The sequence below is a fragment of the Furipterus horrens genome, unplaced genomic scaffold (assembly GCF_987537825.1).
Source record: "Furipterus horrens unplaced genomic scaffold, mFurHor1.1.pri manual_scaffold_8, whole genome shotgun sequence".
NCBI classification, from domain to species: domain Eukaryota; kingdom Metazoa; phylum Chordata; class Mammalia; order Chiroptera; family Furipteridae; genus Furipterus; species Furipterus horrens.
Window position 1 is genome coordinate 43,764,300 of NW_028327178.1, and position 19,239 is coordinate 43,783,538.

General features: G+C 38.2%; 1 protein-coding gene across 1 annotated transcript in view; it reads left to right on the forward strand.

Moving 5' to 3' along the window:
* The window catches only part of NDC80 (NDC80 kinetochore complex component), a 46,984-nt gene extending 41,064 nt beyond the window's left edge, over positions 1 to 5,920 (forward strand). The window contains exons 16-17 of the mRNA XM_090285142.1: positions 1,451 to 1,553; positions 5,510 to 5,920. Coding sequence (XP_090141268.1) covers positions 1,451 to 1,553; positions 5,510 to 5,647 — 241 coding nt within the window. The 3' untranslated portion in view covers positions 5,648 to 5,920. The remainder of the gene's footprint in view (positions 1 to 1,450; positions 1,554 to 5,509) is intronic.
* Positions 5,921 to 19,239: the final 13,319 nt, after the last annotated feature.

Consider the following 19,239-nt stretch of genomic DNA (forward strand, 5'->3'; position numbering starts at 1 on the left):
TACAGCCACTGTGCTATAACACAACATACATTTAGTAATATTAACTACACTGAAAAAAACCTGCAGTAAAAGTCATAGGACTTAGAGGAGAATTATGATCAGAGCCCAGCCCTCCAAAACTTTATCAGTAACACAAACAAAGACTGAAACCTAATGAAAATGTTAGCACAATTGTAAACATGTTAAATATTTTAAGAAATACCTAAATACTACAATAAGTATTATACTGTACCTTCAAACGACCTGAAGTTTGTATGGGGAAATGGGTATTCAAAGGGTTGCAGCATGTAAATTATTAAGAAGAGGTAGAAGGAGGGTTATCTGACATTAAATAGAAAATTGTAACACCAGATGTGGATGCATATGGCTCACCACCCATGTAATGAACTGAGGGAGCTAGTGCCCTTGTCAGGTGTATTCTTATGTATTTTATGTTTTATGTATTTATTTGCATTTTGATACAGCTGAGTGCAGTGTTTGCATTCACCTAATGTTTCTCAAGGAGGAAATAGGCATAAGCAAGTACAAAATTTGCATTATACTCAAATTGCTAATATAGCCAATTGAAACAAATACACATTTCCAAACAAGCATTATAGCAGAAGTAACTGAACACTATGTTACATTTTTAGAAGTGCTTTATTATCAAACTATACATTGTCAAGTTTTCCCTGTTTGTTTCCCTTGTAATTTGAAAACTTATACAGGAAACATTTTAGACATAATATGTCATAAATGATACTAGAAATAGTGACATTCCTTCCTTATTGAATATAATTCTATAGTGCAACCTAATAAAGTCAATATACTTAATAGTTAATTCACAGGTTCTCTAAATCTCAAGTGACCTTCGAATGACTATAAAAAGCTTACTCGAAGGTTGGAAGTACAACCCTTAAGAAAATCATAGTTCTTCATTTCCTTTTTTGTAGCTTAGGGATAGAAAATTCAGTTGAAGTTTGTTTTTTGTGGGGTTTTTTTTTTTTTTTTTGCCTGTTGTTTTTGTTGGAATTTGAATTTGAATGCCTTCAAACAAGACTCCTACTCTCCCATTCAAGTGTATTTTAATTTCTTGCCCATGAAAATATTTGTAAAGAGGAATTTCTACTGTAAATGATATTATATAAGATAATCATAGGAAAAGATTAGATCAAGAATTAAGTTTATGATCCTTTTGGAGACTTGGGTAAGACCATTTGCTTCCTAGCTTTGTATGTTACAGAATGAAGTTTTGTTGCTATTTTGTTACTTACAAAGGATATTTGAAATTTTTTTGTTCTATTTAATGACTGAAAGCTGCACCTCTGTGAATAATTATACATACAGCAAGCAGCATATATCCCCATCACAACTTAGTTTTATTGAATATGAAAAGGAGAAGTGAACTAACTATAAGTAATATAGTAGATTATTTCCCCAGACAATTCAAACAAGAGTTTTTGTTCTACAGATACCAACTAGTGGTACAGACCACAACTGAAGAAAGACGAAAAGCGGGAACTAACTTGCAGTGTCTTTTAGAGATGGTTGCTACACATGTAGGGTCTGTGGAGGTAAGTGTGTGAAGGTCTTTTCTACATTCTAAGAAAGTTTTTAAAACTTTGATATATTGCCATTTTGTTTCTACAAAAGTTAAATGATAAATTTTATTTCTACGGGAATTATGATGTAGTATAAATTTATCAGAAGAATCTTATTTAGTGGTGATATAAGGGACACTTGTGCATATTATAAAATACTCTGTTTTGTACATATAAACAATAAGCAATGATTATTACATCAACAGTATAGGATGTGGTACCAAACATTGTTGTACACACTGAAAACATTTTAGTGCATTTAAGATTTCATTCGGATGAAAGAACATGTTATGACAAATATTTTTCCATTCTGTTAATTTCATATAAACACAGAATAAAGTATTTCTGAAACATGATGTTTACCTTATCCTCACCTTTTGCATAGCATGAAAGTTGAACAATAAAACTATTCTTCCAACCATCTGTCCAGAATCCAAAAGCTAAGATAATTGCTAAATTCTATAATTCCTAGGTAATTTATTAGGTAATATATTTCCAGTTGTGAATGTTTTAAAGAAAGAAGACTCATTATATTACATTACTAGATTTCCATGTATTGAAAGCAGAGCATGTGATATCCTACTTTTCCTCATCTCTTGTGAAAGACATTGATCTGCTCTTTTCTTGCTTGCCAGTGCTCTTCACTGCTTACTAGTAAAAACTAAGAAAAGCTTCCTGGATACATCAGAAAATCTGGGTTCTACCCGATGGTCCTATTTCAACCACAGACCAGAAAATTATTTGAGTGATTACTTTCTCGTTCTCCCATGTATTCTGTGTAATAGTTTTTATTCTACTGTAGGTTTATAAGAGAAATATTCATTCATAATACAATATTCCCTCACTTATCATGGGTATTGTGTTCTAGACCCGCACCCCGTGATAGGTGAAAATCTGCAAAGTAGAAACCTTACATTTATTTTAGTATTTATATATATTTTAAGGCTTTATAAACTCTTCCCACACACTTATAAACCGTTCCCAGTCCCTTATTAACCTTTTCCACACTTTTATAAACACTACTTATGTTCTTAAACATATTCTACACTCTTAAACCTATGTAACTTTAACAAAAGTATACAGTACCACAAAATTCCACGATATAGCGAAAAATCCGCAATAATTAAATATAATATTTTTTAAAATCCCGCGATACAGTGAGGCCGCAATAAGTGAACCACGATATAGAGAGGGACTACTATACACTTGTTGGCTTAGATTGAGAAAGTCTGTTTGTATATATGATTTGACTTACTTTGGTCTTTACTTTCTTCATCTGTAAAATAAAAGGGTTATACTAAATAATTGCCAACATTCTTTGTACCTCCGACTTTTATGAATAGCTATTAGCCTAACTTTAGTGTTGTTAACCTTGTAGTGATTTATCACTGGATTTATGTGAAAGGTAACCACAACTATTAAAGTTTTAATCAGTTAATACAAAATTATATTTGAAACTCTAATGATAGATTACTGTTACTTTTTAATTACTTAGTGTACAGTTTAATGTTGTTCAAGAAGATTAGACTGAATTCAGCAAACATTTTTGGAGTGCTTTGTACTATGCAAAATTCACAATTAGCCAGTAAAGTACAGAGAGAGCATATAAAGTTAATCAATTATCATTAAAACCTAATGTGGATAAATTTTATGAATGATGAAATTGTACTAAAGAAAACAGGAATTTGGATCTAATGGTATCTTCAGATGTTACATTTTCCATGGGAAAATGTGTTTCTTTGAGCAGTTTCTGGTGGAGCCATATACAGGTCCAATATGTAACTTGTTGTTCTAGACCAGGAGACAGCAAGCTACAACCTGCAAGCCAAATTGTGCCCACAGCCTAATTTTGTGAATAAAGTTTTATTGGAACACAGCCACTTCATTTCACTTTTGTACTGTCTCGGGTTGCTTTCCCATTACAATCAGGGCTCAGCAGGTGCCACAAAGACCAAAATAAAATACTTACTACTTTGCCCTTTACAGAAAAAGGTTGCTGACTCCTATTCTGGGCTCCTACCTACCTCCCTGAGAGGCACAAAACCTTTTTTTTTTCTTTTGTCTATTTAGATGTTCCAAAAATTATTATAAAATTATATATTAACCAACACATTGTAGTATTCATACATACAAACTAGTCTCTCTGGCTGAGAGTCCAGAAACAGATTGTTGAGCATAGACAGGAAACTGATATATGAGAGAGTTAGTATTGTAGAATAGTGGAGAAAAAAAATGAATTACTCAATTAAATTCAACTTTATTAAAATTAAGATCTCTCCATCAGAAGACATAGAAAAAGAATAGAGAGATAAGCAACAAAATGGCAGACTTTTTGAAAAACAACTGGTAATAGATCTAGATACATATAATCTGAAAAATAAATACAAAGAGTGGGCAAAAGACTTGAATAGGAATTTCACAAAGACCTAATGTGGCCAATAAACATGAAAAGATATACCATTCCCACCCACAATAAATTGGCAATAAGTTAAACTTTGATAATACTACTTGCCAGCAAGAATTATAAAAATGAGAGTTCTCGTTTATATTGCTGGGATTGTAAATTGATGTAAAACTTTATAGAACCATTTGGCAATCCCTAATAAAGCTATGCAGTTTCACTCTAGGTATTTAATTAAATTTTTACATTGCTAGAATGCTGTACTGGGTTAAACAAAATAACCCTAAAATACATGTCTATCTGAAATCTCATTATGTGACCTTATTTGGAAATAAAGTCTTTGTGTATGTAATTAGTGCAGATGCAGTCATAGTGGATTAGGATAGGCCTTAAATCCAGTGACTGGTATCCTATAAAATGTCCATGTGGAGATGGAGGCAGAAATACAGTGACATAGCTACAAACGAAGGAGTGCCAAGGATAACTGGTAGAAGCTGGGAAGAGGCAAAGAAGGATTCTTCCCTAGAACCTTCAGAGAGAACATAGCCCTGCCAACACCTTGATTTCAGCTTTCTAGCTTCCAGAACTATGAGAATAAAAATCTATTGTTGTAAGCCACCTAATTTGTTTTACTTCATTATGTTATTAAATTTGAAATAGTAAATAAAAAACCTGAGGTATTAATTTCCTATTGGTGCCATACAAATTATTAAAAATTGAATGGCTTAAAGCAACACAAATTTATTTCTTGTATTTCTGGTGTCAAAGTCTAAAATGAGGTCCCTGAACTGCAGTCCTTCTAGAGGTCACCTACAGCCCTTGGCTTGTGGCCTCTTCGTCCTAGCACAGCATCTCCTATCCTCTGACTTCTCTTCTGTCTTTAGATCTCTCTAACTCACACTGCTCATTCCCTCTTACAAGGACTCTTGAGATTATGTTGGGCCTACCAGGATAATGCAGAGTAATCTTTTCTTGTGATCCTTAACTCATACCTGCAACATTTCTTTTGCCGTGTAAGATAACATATTCACAGGTTCTGGGGATTAGGACATGGACATCTTTGAAGAGGCTGCTACGCAGCCTACCATGCCTGGGAACAAAAAACTTCATTAATAAAAGTGGATAAGTAAATTTATATACTTATTCAATAGAATACTGTATAGCGGTACATGAATAAACTAGCTTTATGTATTAACATGAATGAACCTTAAAATGGCTGGGGGAAAGTCATAGAATGTTATATTTAATATAATTCAATAAATATGAAGGTTGAAACCAGGTTCCACTAAACTATATTATTTAGAGTTACATACATCTGTTTGTGTGTGTAGTAAAAGTACAAAGAAAAGAAAAGCATTTAGGAGAGTGGTTGCCTCGGGAGAAAAGAGGGGGTGTGATTTGGAAAGGGCACAAAGGGTCCTGCATAGTGGGTACAAGAGTATTCCTTTTATTCCTTTTCTTACAAATGGTATAATCTTGCCCATAAATTTATGTTTTTACATTAACAATTGCTAATTGTTTCCACTAGAAACACCTTGAAGAGCAGATTGCTAAAGTTGATAGAGACTATGAAGACCATGTGTCTGAAGATCTCTTGGAAAATATCAGAGAGATTGGAGAAAAGTATAAGAAGAAAGCTGCTTTAATTAAGTCTTCTGATGAATGAATATAAAATGTTATCTAAGCAAGAACTTTATAAACAGTATAAATTTTGAAAAGTCCTTTGTAGGTTTGAAAAATCTCTAACATATTCTATACTCTTTCTTACAATGAAGTCTCATGAACACATCTTCCCATGCCTGTGAAATATTTTAATAGCTTTTATAAACCTAGTTCATTAACTTAAAGTATGTATAACCTGAAATTATGAAAATTTGTTGGTTTGTTGTTTTTAGATGTGAGGACCGGTTGTATTATGTACCCAGAGTTAATAAAATGTTACCAGTAAAATGTTTTTTTCTTGATTTTTCTGCCTATCTTCAGATGCTCAGAAAGGTATTTTGATCTAAGAGTCAACAAACTGTGGGCCAAATCCGGTCACACCCATTCATTGATGTATTGTTTATGACTGCTTTCATACTACAATGGCAGGATTTAGTATATGCAACAGAGACCATACGGCCTGCAAAGTCAAAAATGTGTATTATTCTGGCCCTTTACCAAAAAAAAAAAAAAAATTCCTGCCAGCCCCTCATATAAACTATACAAGGTTGGTACTGTTCAACTAAAAAACATTCTCAGTGACTCTGGACCTGTAATTTAACTCGCTCCTTATTCAGAGCTAAGAAGCTAAAGTTCTTTCTGGCTTCTTGCCATCTGTAGTCTGGAATAAGCAGAAGAATGTGGAATGCAAGAAGCAGCAGAAATAATATAATCTAGCTCAACCTCATTTTAGAGATGAGAATTCATTCCTAGGGAAGTTCTGATTTATCTCAGGTCACAGCTCTGTGGTGAGAGCCACACTGGAACTTACTTGAGTCAGTACACAATCCTGAGGGCAGCCGCAAGAGCCATGAGATATGAATGTGCTGGATGGTGAGGAAGTTGTTACAATATAAGATTTTAGATAAGTCGAAATTGTTAGGAAGCTCCTCAAATTTTACTAACATCTGCCTTCAGTTGAACTTTCTATTCTTTAAACTTTATTTCAACTGATGCAACCCAGAATAATGTGATAAAATTCAAACCCAACTGGAATTCCAGCAAAGCTTTGTGAAGGGAGGGCATTCAGTCTGAAAGTACAGACAAGTCATATTTGGAGATATCTAGCAGATAGAACAAGAAAAATAAACTATATTCAAGAATCTTGACTACTGAAGTCTAATAGAACTTCTTCCAATGATGGACTTTATCTGTAGTATTCAATATGGTACAATATGTATTTACTGTGCACTCAAATGACATACAGTATGACAAAATAAAGACTGCTCAAAGCTTTGCCACTGAAAACATGGTGTGGAAACCATCAGCATCACCTGGGAGCTTGGTAACACAGACTCTTGGCCCCATGCCAAATATACTGAATCAAAATCTGTTCTTTTATAATGTATTGATTTAAACTGCATATTTAAACTTTTCATAGGTTTTGACATATATATGCACACACTCCCATAAAGTCACTGTTCACCTAATGTATTTATCATCACTAAAAGTTTCCTCATGGCCCTTGGCAATCCTTTATCTTACCCCGCCTGACACATGGCCCACACCCACTTCCATAGAAGCGCTAATCTCCTTTCTGTTACTATAGTTTACATTTTCTAGAATATTATATAAATAAAATCATAGAATGTACACTTGCATGGCTTCTTTAGAAATATTTTGAGATCCATGATTATTTTGAATCCATATTACACTGAATATTAGTAATTCATTTCTTTCTATTGCTGAGCAGTATTCCATTATATGAATATATTAAGTTTATTGATTTACTGTTGACTGACATTTGAGTCATATGCAGTTTTTGGCTATTATAAAGTTTTTGAACATTCAAGTAGAAGCATTTTAGGTCTAAATTGTTAGGAAGCTCCACCTTAAATTTTATTTCTCTTGGGTAAACACCTGAAAGTGGAATGACTAGTTTATATACGATAGGTGCATACTTAACTTCCATAAAACTGAGAAAATGTATACTAAAGCGGTGGTAACATATGTATCTATCTGCAGTGTTTGAGAGTTTCAGTTGCTCAACATTGCTATCCATTCTTGGTATGATCAGTCTTTTTAATTTTAGCCATCCTAAGTGTGTTTGGCTCTATCTTATTGTGATATTTGCATTTCCCTAATGACCAGTGGTGGTAAGCATCTTCAATGCTTACTTGTCAGGCATATGAGAGGGAACCCCCACCATCCCCCCCAAAAAAAACAGGATTTTTAAATAAAAATCTATTCTTACATGTTTAAACTTCAGTCAACTTCAAAGTATAATACTATTTGATGCAGTACACCTATTGAGACATTTTTTTCCACTGCTCAAAACAGTTTTTGAACTTACTGATTTTGACGCCTTTTAGTGCTTCTGCTATTTTTTGTTCCACCACTTCCACACCAGCAAAACATTTCCCTTTGAGGACTTTTTTCTTCTGAGAAAAAAAAAATAACTCAGGGCAAGTCTGGTGCATAGAAAGGGTGGGGCACAGGGGTCATGCCGTTTTTCATCAAAAACTGCTGTACACTCATGGGGTGAGCAAACACCTTGAAAGAGTCTTCAAAAAAATTCAGAGATCCAAGATGGCGGAGGAGTAAGTGGAAGCTACACTAACCTCCTCCAAGGACCAGTCTGGATTTACAACTTAATTTTGGAGAAATCATCTGGAATAACCAACTGAACACTCGCTGGAGAGAAGTCTTACAACCATGGAGACACAGAAAAGGCTGCTTCATCACAACATGACCAGTAGGGAGTGCAGAACACGAAAGGGCTGGCTGGGCTCCCACGGGTGGCAGCTGAAGGGACTGAGAAACAGCTCAGCAGTCAAGGGTTCCCCCTGAGAAGGGCAGGGTCTAAACACCCAGCTGGGCTTCCCAGCCTACAGCAACAGAGTGGAAAGTAAAATAGTATCCAACTGTGAAAAGCGAAAAGCTTTTTTGTTTCTTGCTAGCCGGAGAGAAACAGCTGGAGAAAAAAGTTCTTAAGCGGGTCACGTATGAAAATATTTTTGCCCCCACTTACCCTGGGCTCAAGCAGATGGAAGGCAGAGAGGACTAGAGACACTTGGGCAGAATTTGGTGCCGTGGCTTTGAGGGGAGAACTGGGGGAGCAGCTAACAAGGTCCTAGTGCTGACTCATTCCCAATACTGCATGCAGACCATTGCCCTCTGAGTGGCGTCAGTCTGAGGGGAAGCAAAAGCCCCGCCTACAGGAATTAAGCTGCCACACCCTTGGTCCTTAAGCCTGACCGCTAATCACAGATTGAATAGAATAACAACTAAAGGAGACAGAAAAGGGCAGTAGATCCCTGGTAGTCTCCAACAGGCTGCCTAGGGCCAGGCTGGTACACGATTTGACGCCACCAGGGGCAGATTCAGGAAGTGCAGATCAATATAAGAAACAGCAACAAACAATAAGAGTGAAAAAAATGGGGAGACAGAGAAACAACCTCCCATTGAAAGGAAAGGAAGAATCCTCAGAAAGAGTGCTATATGAAACAGAGGGAAGCAAACTATGAGATACGGAGTTCAAAACATGGATTATGGGGAAGATCAATGAGCTCAGTGAGCTCAATGAAAACTACAAAGAACTCCAGAGAAACTACAAGAAACTTACTGAGAATTACACCAGCATGAAAAAGGACATAGAAGCTATCAATAAGAGCCAGGAGGAAATGAAGAATACAATTTCTAAATTGAAGACCACAGTAGAAGGAATTAAAAGCAGGCTAGAGGAAGCAGAAAATTGGATCAGTGAGCTGGAGGACAATGTAGACAAAAACTCCTAGACAGTGTAACAAAATGAAAAAAGACTAAACAAGAATGAAGAGGTTTTAAGACAGCTGCAGGACAACATGAAACGTAATAATATCCATATCATAGGAATTCCAGAGATAGCAGAATCTCTAATAAAAAAAAATTAACACTACAGCAACAAGAACTAGAGGAAAAATAACAAACAAAGCCCAGAGCGAGTAGAAGGAAGGAAATCATCAAGATCAGAGCAGAATTAAATGACATAGAGACTAAACAAACAATTCAAAAGATCAACAAAAGTAAGAGCTGGTTCTTTGAAAAGATAAGCAAAACTGACAAGCCTTTAACCAGGCTCATCAAGAAAAAAAGAGAGGACCCAAAAAATAAAATCAGATATGAAAGAGGAGAAATAACAAGCGATACCACAGAAATACAAAGGATTGTAAGAAATAATTACGAACAACTGTATGGCAAGAAATTTGACAACCTAGAGGAAATGGACTAATTCCTGGAAACATATAATCTTCCAAAACTGAATCAAGAAGAAGCAGAAAGCCTGAACAGACCAATAACAACTAGTGAAATTGAAGCAGTAATCAAAAAACTCCTGGCAAACAAAAGCCCTGGACCAGATGCCTTCACAGGTGAATTCTACAAAACATTTAGGAAAGAACTAACTCCTATCCTCCTCAGATTATTCCAAAAAATCCAAGAAGAGGGATGATTCCCAAACTCATTCTATGAAGCCAGTATTACCATAATTCCAAAACCAGGTCAAACACAGCAAAGAAAGAAAACGACAGGCCAATATCGCTGATGAACATAGATGCTAAAATCCTCAACAAAATATTGGCAAACCGGATCCAGCAACACATTACAAAGATCATACACCACAACCAAGTGGGATTCATCCCAGGGATGCAAGGATGGTTTAATATTTGCAAATCAATAAACATACCACAGAAACAAAATGAAAGACAAAAATCACATGATCATATCAATAGATGCAGAAAAAGCATTTGATAAAGTACAAAACCCATTTATGATAAAACTCTCAGCAAAATGGGAATAGAGGGAGCATACTTCAACATAATAAAGGCTATATACGAGAAACCCGAAGCCAACATCATACTCAATGGGCAAAAACAGAGCATTCCCCCTGAGGTCAAGAACAAGACAAGGATGTCCACTCTCTCCACTCCTAGTCAATATTGTAATGGAAGTTCCAGCCACAGAAATCAGACAAGAAAGAGAAATAAAAGGCATCCAAATTGGAAAAGAGGAAGTAAAACTGTCATTATTTGCAGATGACATGATAGTGTACCTAGAAAACCCTATAGACTCCACAAAAAACTACTCAACCTAATAAGTGAATTTGGCAAAATAGCAGGGTACAAAGTCAGTATTCAGAAATCAAAGGCATTTCCGTATACCAACAATAAAACTTCAGAGATAGAAACTAAAAGAAAAATCCGATTTACCATAGCAACAAGATAAATAAAGTACCTAGGAATAAACTTAACCAAGGAGGTAAAATCCTGTACTCGGAAGACTAGATAACACTGAAGAAAGAAATTAAGGAAGATACAAATAAATGGAAGCATATACCATGTTCATGGATGGGAAGAATCAACATTATTAAAATGTCCATACTACCCAAAGCAATTTATAGATTCAATGTAATCCCTATTAAAATATCAATGAAATATTTCACAGACCTAGAACAAATATTTCAAAAATTTATATGGAACAAAAAAGGAACCCGAATAGCCACAGCAATCTTGAGGAAGAAGAACACAGCAGGAGGAATCACAATACCTGATATCAAACTATACTACAAGGCCATGGTAATCAAAACAGCCTGGTACTGGCATAAAAAAACAGACATATAGATCAATGGAACAGAATAGAGAGCCCAGAAATAAACTCACATCTATATGGTCAACTAATATTTGACAAAGGGGGAAGGAACATAAATTGGAGTGAGAAGAGCCTCTTCGACAAATGGTGTTGGGAGAACTGGACAGGGACATGTAAAAACATGAAACTAGACCACCAACTTATGCCGTAAACCAGAATAAACTCAAGATGGATCAAAGACTAAAATGTAAGCTATGACACCATAAAAGACCTAGAAGAAAACATAGGCAGGAAAATTTAAGATATCCCACGTAGCAACATTTTCACTGATACATCTCCTAAGGCAAAGGAAATAAAGAAAGGAACAAACAAATGGGACTACATCAAACTAAAGAGTTTCTGCTCAGCAAAAGAAAACATCAGCAAGATGAAAAGGGAACCATTCATATGGGAATCTGTATTTGCCAATGATACCGCAGACAAGGGACTGATCTCTAAAATATATAAAGAACTTATATGACTCAACACCAAGAAGACAGACAACACAATTAAAATGGGCAAAGGACCTGAACAAACACTTCTCCAAAGAGGATATAGAGATGGTCCATAGACATATGAAAGGATGCTCAACATCACTAGCCATCAGAGAGATGCAAATCAAAACCACAATGAGATATGACCTCATACCAGTCAAAATGGCCATCATCAACAAATCAACAAACAACTTGTGCTGGCAAGGATGCGGAGAAAAGAGAACCCTGGTGCACTGCTGGTGAGAATGCAGACTGCTGCAGTCACTATGGAAAATAGATTGGAATTTCCTCAAAAAACTGAAAATTGAACTGCCTTTTGAACCAGCAATTCCATTGCTAGGATTATATCCGAAAAATCCTGAAACACCAATTCAAAATAACCTATGCACCCCTATGTTCATAGCAGCACTATTTACAATAGCCAAGTCCTGAAAACAACCTAAGTGCCCATCTGTAGATGAGTGGATCAAGAAACTGTGGTACATTTACACAATGGAGTACTATGTAGCAGAAAGAAAGAAGGAACTTCTACCATTTGCAACAACATGGATGGAAATGGAGAGAATTATGCTTAACAAAATAAGCCAGGCAACGAAAGAAAAATACCTTATGCTATCATCTATTACAGGAGACTAATGAACAACACAAACAAATGAGCAAAATTGAACCAGAAATATGTAAATGAGGAATAGACTAACAGTAACAAAGGGGTCGTGGGAGGGAGAGAAGGGGATAAGAAGGGGAAGTGTCTAGTCAAAGAAGATGTATAAATGACCCCCGAACATGGACTACTGGGTGGGGACTGACTGTGGGAGAAGAGGTTAGCAGAGTGCGGGGAAGGAAGAGGGAAAAAAAGTGAGACAACTGTAATGGAAAAACAAACAAAAAATTTTTAGTGGGGGGAAAAATAAAATATAAAGAATGGAAATGCAGTTTTAGTTAATATTAGGACAAGGATTTTCCTTCACACTATATATTTTTCACCCTGTCTGATCCCTCCAGAATTTGGCATTCTGAAGAAGTAAGTAATGACACAAGGCTCTTTGCATGAAACTAATATGACCAGTTGTTAATAGAGGTTTCTTTTTTTTTTACCAAGTCTTTGACTGGAATGTCATGCCTAAAGGACACATGCTTGAGCTCTGGTTGTTACCAAAAAGCCCTGAGGAACTAGGATTGACTTTCGAAGGTAATAAAAGCCCATGAGAAAAAAGGCCTGGTACCTTTGTTGGTTGTGTGATCCACGGCAATCTTTCCAGGGAAGGAATGAAGGCTGTTGTCCTGAAAGATGGCTAGAAGGGACCTTAAGGCACAATGGAAAACCTGAAGGACTTGGAAAAGACAGGTGTTTACAGGCAAGGCTGAATGGCAGGTATGTGGCTCAGCTTCTGTGCCCTGAAGGGCAGACTGAAGGTCACCCTAAATGTTCCTTGTGTAAGTTCTAGCAAAGCAGAACTAAAGATCATAAGTGATCATTTTCTGCTTTTGTTTTGTTTATGCAAATGAATAGGATAAATTAAAAATGTACTTAATGCACTCCCTTTAATGACAAGGAGGGTAATCTTAAGGAGAAAAATTGTGATTCAAGGAAGATCACAATGCCCAGTGGTAGACTATAAAGTAGTGCAGCTAACCGTCTTTAAAGTTCCTTTTCATTTAAAATTTGTTTTCATTTGAAAGTTAAACTATGTCTGTGGTATCATCAAGGATGTTTAATTTACAGGCAAGAAGCATGTCAAATGCTTTGCAACTGGATATCTTTCCATTAAGACAGTCTTAACAGATTTACAGACTTTTTTGTGGGTTATGTTGCATAAATTAACATGTGTTTTCTGTTTTCAAAGGGCATAAGCCTATGATCTCATTACCTGAGTGATTGTCTGTACGTATAGGCCTCACTTAATCCTGTCTGCATCGCTGCCTCCTGAGACTCAATGGTTTGGCTGAACTAAGTGGCTGGGTTGGTGAAGAATGGGGTGGTCTGTGGGCTTCACTTTAAAACTGGTTTCTCTTTTCTATCCTAATGGCTTGGACCGAAAGGACCCAGAGATCTGAAAGGGGGGAAGCCTGAAATATTTCCCTTAGCCCAAACTAAGTATAATGCACAAAAGTGTTTTCGACAGATGTGCCTGGCACACCTTCCTCCAAAGAAGCCCTTTTTCCCCCTAATGTGGGACATTAAAAAATTAATACCTGCCTTTTGTCATCTAGTGGTTATGGATTGAATGATGTCTTTTAACCCTGTTGCCAAATCTGTTGCCCCCAGAATACAACAAGGGTGCCAGCCTGTTAAACCAAGCATGCTGTTGTCCGGGGACAGCCAACTGACCTGGAGTCTGCATGATCCTTCCCCATGTGGGAAGGCCTCCCTCCCCTCTGCACCCCCACTCTTATTAGGGATTTCTGGACCCAAGTGTAGGTAGGACGATGACCATGTCCAGCTTGAAGCAGCTAGAGGAGCTCAAAACCTTCACTCATTGTCCTTTATAAGATTATAAAGGGTCTTAAGTCTGAGAGGCAGGGATTATTATTTTATATTGTTAAAAAATATATTCAATTATTTTTTTTTAAAAAAGAAGAATATAGGAAAGGGTGAAGCCAGAGAACTTGTATGTACGACCCATGGGCATGGACTGTAGGAGGGGGTGGGATTGTTGGGGGAGGGGTGGTGCTCAGCAGAGGGGAGCAAAGGGGAAAAAATTAGAACTATTGTAACAATATAATCAATAAAATATCCTTAAAAAAGAAGAAAGGAAAAAAATTTCAAATTAAGCCTAATACAGCTTCTTACAATAAAGCCAGCAGGTACACTGATGCAGATGGATTCCTAGAACACTTAACCAGCGGGGGGCCTGCCCTCCTGAAGATAATTCCAGGTTTTTTAGCCCTCTACCCACACCCTAGCATTCCCTATTAAATATGATATTACCTATGAATTTGTCATATATGGCCTTTGTTAAGGTATGTTTCCTCTATACCTGAGAGAGACTCTGGGTCCCTTGGAGTGGATGAAGAAACTACTCATACACTCCCCATCTGAGGAAGGAAGGAAGAGAGTTTTCTCTGAGGAAAATCGCCCTCATTTCTTTATTAGCCAGGGTTTTTATCTACTTTCTACATGGGAAGTGCATAAGAAAAACATGCAGGCCTTCACCAAATGGTTGAGAGTAATAACAAAGGGAAATGCAGATCAATACAGGGTTGAGGCGCCCAGGTATTTTACACAATTTCAGAACATTTACTCTTGCTCAGTCGTTTTTTCACATCCTACAGAGCAGGTTCCCTTTTCCTTGAAAGTCATTTTGTATTTCTATTCTATTTTTAAAATCTCCCGGAGGGTGGGATTCAGAGCAAGTCTCGAAGACAACCTGCTGGCTAAGGGCCCATGGGAGCGGGGGCAGGGGGGCTCCACACAGCAGTCAAAGTCTTTTAAACCAAGCCCGTCTGCTTCCCACATCTCCCCATGTCTGTCTGTCCTCCACATCTCCCCCTTCTTTATTAAGTACCTAAGATATTGAGGTAAGGCCAATAAATCCTGCTACTTCTTTTTCATATATTTTGTCACAAGCAAACAATTTGCAGAGGCATCTCAACACATAGAATATAACAATAACAAGAATGCTTCCAATAGCTCCCATTATCCAAAGTCTTACATTTAGTTCATTCAACCAGTTTTTAGGGTTGAGCCATTGTAAGTTTTCTTGCAAAGTTTGAGAAACCTTTTGTTCAGTCAGTTTTTTAATGTCCTGAAGTTGCTGCTGGAGCTCAAACTCACTGGTTTACCTGGCCTTTAAGGTTAGTGGAAAAGGTCCCTTTCAGATGACACTGGACCTCCTCCCATGAATGCTGGCTGGAGTTCCATTTTAAAGGGGTAACAGAGAGTCTGGAAAACTCTGGATCACAGGTGAGCCATTGGCAGGTAACTAGGGCATCCTGCCAGTTCCCAAGCCATATCATTGCAGACTCCACGGCTGAAAGTCGGACAAGGTTTTCCTGGTCAATCCGTGTTTGTTGGAGCATTTCCTTTGTGGAGTTAGTAAGGAGAATGTCTACTGTATGAGTTGTCTGAATGGACTTCGTCAGGGCAGCGGCAGCGGTGGCAGCTGTCACTGCAATGGCAATAGCAGAGACAATGCATGGGATGAGAACACCTAGAAATTGTTACACTCGCACCAGGGAAAGAGCATGGTTAATGGCTGTGAGTCCTCCTGGGTCCTCCCATTCTCTGGTGACATTGACCAGCAGCCACAACTTGGCCTGTCTACAGATTATAAAAACAGTGGTTAAATTGAGCTGGGTAACATTGCTGCAAGTTAGGCCGCTGGCATAAATGGAACCTGTTGAGAAAGTAAGGTTATATAAGTTGGAAACATTGTTATAAGTCAGTTGAGGCAGTCCTGGAGTGGCTAAAAATAGATACGGGTGAGAAGTACAAATGGTGACCCAGGAATTATTAGTAATATCAAGAGTATAGGACATATATGGTTATTCTGCCTCATAATGGGCATGGCCTCTAAGACGTTCAATAAACGGAAGGATCATATGCCACAAATTACTGTGCAAAGGGCTGGTATGTTCTGGAGCAACAATTCTAATGATTGGAGCTCCCAACCCTCCTTTACTCCAGCCAAGAATAGGGTATTTTTCATTACGTTTTGTTGGACCATTAAAGGTATATATGGCCCATCCTGCACCCCAGTTTTGTGTTATTAATGGGGTATGGGTGATTTGTTTAAATGAAGGCTTATTACCTCGACACAAAGTCCAAGCCATTGTGGTGGGAATTTGAGACTTGGCCTGGCAAAGGGGAATATTAGGAGTGTTATTGCTGTCGCCGTTTTTCAGATTTTTTAGGAACTACAAAGATTAGAGTATTCCAGGGGTTATTAGAAGGTTCTATATGCCCTGCATCAAATTTTTGTTGAACTATTTCATGAAGTTTTTCTAATTGCTCCCCCTTTTGTGGCCACTGATCAACCCACACCAGTGTGTCTCTAAGCCAAGTGAGAGGTAGGGGAGATATTGGGACAGTGGCCATTAGGGAAAATGTGATAGGGTAATTTTCATTTCCCATTGAGTAAGAAGGTCTCTTCCCCATATATTTAATGGGGCCGGGAGGACATAGAGTTGAATACGCTCCTCTTGGCCATCTGAGCCATAACACCAGAGCGACCAGGCACTTTTCTTAGGCTGGGCAAGACCGCCTATTCCTGTTAGGGGAGTATCAGCCTCTATTAAGGGCCATTCCGAGGGCCAGAATTAGTTAGAAATCACTGAAACGTCAGCTCCAGTATCTAATAGTCCGGGGAAGACTTTACCCTTAATTTTAACCTTAATTATAGCTTTATTTAACTGAATAGAGGTTGTCCAAAAAACATATTGATTGTTTACACTTCCAATGTTCCCCTCTCCCTGTACAGCATCCTGTGTTTTGGATACAATATGGGGGAGGAGAAGGAGCTGTGCTATATGTGTGCCTGGAGGGATGACATGATATCCTGAAGCCTGTAGCATTATTTCAATTTCTCCTTCATTGTCTGAATAAACAATATTTGGTTGAACTAAAATTCCTTAGTAGTAACACTGGATTTTCCTATAATTAGTCCTACTGTGCCTTTAGGAAATGGTCCCCATACTCTGGTAGGAGCTAGGGAAATTTGATCCTGTTCCTTTAACATTAATTCCTGGGTGGTGACCAGGTCCATTCCTGCACTTCCCCCTGCTGCAGTGCCGAGTTCTGCTACTCGGCACTTCCCTGGGTCGAAACTGACTGGTTGCCTGTCTCTGGAGAGCTCCTGTTGTGAGCTGGGACACAGGAGCTCATGCCCCCTTGTCTGTTTCCCTGTTGTTGTAAAGGGTTGCCCTCTTTATCAAATTTTTTTAAAAATATGCTTCATTGATTATGCTGTTACAGTTGTCCCAATTTCTTTTATTTTTGTTCCCCTCCACCCAGTGACATCCCTCCCTCCAGTTGTCCGCCTCCCTTTAGTCCATGCCCATTGGTTGTGCATATAGTTCCTCTCAACATCATCCTATATACTCCACTCCCTCCTACTATGCTTCCTAATTCCTGTATCATCTCCCTCCGTTTCCCCTCTTCCCCCTCCCTGCTGACCTCCCCCCATAATGTTTCCCATACCTATAATTCTTTTCACGCTCTCGTTGCCTACTTAGTTTGCCTTTGTTTCGGTTCCCTAGCTTCTGTTGTTGGTTGTTGTGATACAGTTTTCATTTTAATGTTCATAGTTTTGATCCTTTCTCCTAAATAAGTCCCTTTAACCTTTCATATAGCAGTGGTTTGGATCTGATGAACTCCTTCAGTTTTACTTTGCCCTGGAAGCACTTTCTCTGCCCTTCTATTCTAAATGACAGCTTCGCTCGATAGAGTAATGGTGGTTGTAGGTTTTTACTTTTCATTCCTTTGAATATTTCTTGCCAGTCCCTTCTTGCCTGCAGAGTTTCTTTTGAGAAATCAGCTGACAGTCTTATTGGGAAGTCTTTGTATGTAATTCTCTTCTTCTCTCTTGCTGCTTTTAAGATTCTCTCTTTATACTTAATTTTTGATATTTTGATTATTATGTGTCTTGGTGTGGTTCTCCATGGGTCCAGTTGTTTTGGAACTCTCCGTGCTTCCTGGACCTGTAAGTCTATTTCCTTCCCCAAAGTAGGGAAGTTCTGCTTCATTATTTTTTCACATAATTTTTCAATTTCTAGTTCTTCTTCTTCACCTTCTGGGAACCCTATGGTTCGAATGTTGGCCCGCTTATAGCTGTCCGATAAGTTTCTGAGCCTCTCCTCATTTTCCTCACTTTTCGTTTCCTCTTTCAGCACTGGTTGACTGTTCCTTCCCTATGTTCCAATTTGTTGATTTGATCCCTGGTTTTTTTTCCCTCACCACTAGCTTCCTATGTGTTTTTGTTCATTTCAGCAGGAGTAGCCTTTATTCCTTCCCTGTCTTGTTTAAGATCTGCTGTTAGGTCTGTAAGTACTTTTATAAGCAAAGCTCTGAACTGTGCCTCAGAAAGATTTTCTATCTGCTGCTTCGTTAGATTAGAAATTTGCTGTCTGCTCAGCTGCATCACCGGGATCTCTATCACGATCTGTGCCATCCTGAACAGTTTTGTGTTTATCTTTGCTACCTGGGCAGGGCTGCCACACCTCTTATGCTGGGGGGGGGAGGGTGTTGCTGTGCACTCGTCACAACCGGGCATTTTCTCCAGGGGTGTGGTTCCAAGATGAATTCCTGCCGTTCAATCTCCACTGAGAGACTAGGAGCCTCCTCCTCCATCCCCACCCCCACCAGTCCTCACAGTCCAGGCAATGGGGGTCTACCTTCCCCGGCTTTGGAACTGCAAGCTGACGAGTCTGGTCTGCAGCTGGGGGTGCTCCCCAGGCGTTTTCTCACCTCCCCTTAAATACAGGTGTCTGTGCTTACCACTGTCCTGACGCCGTCACTGCT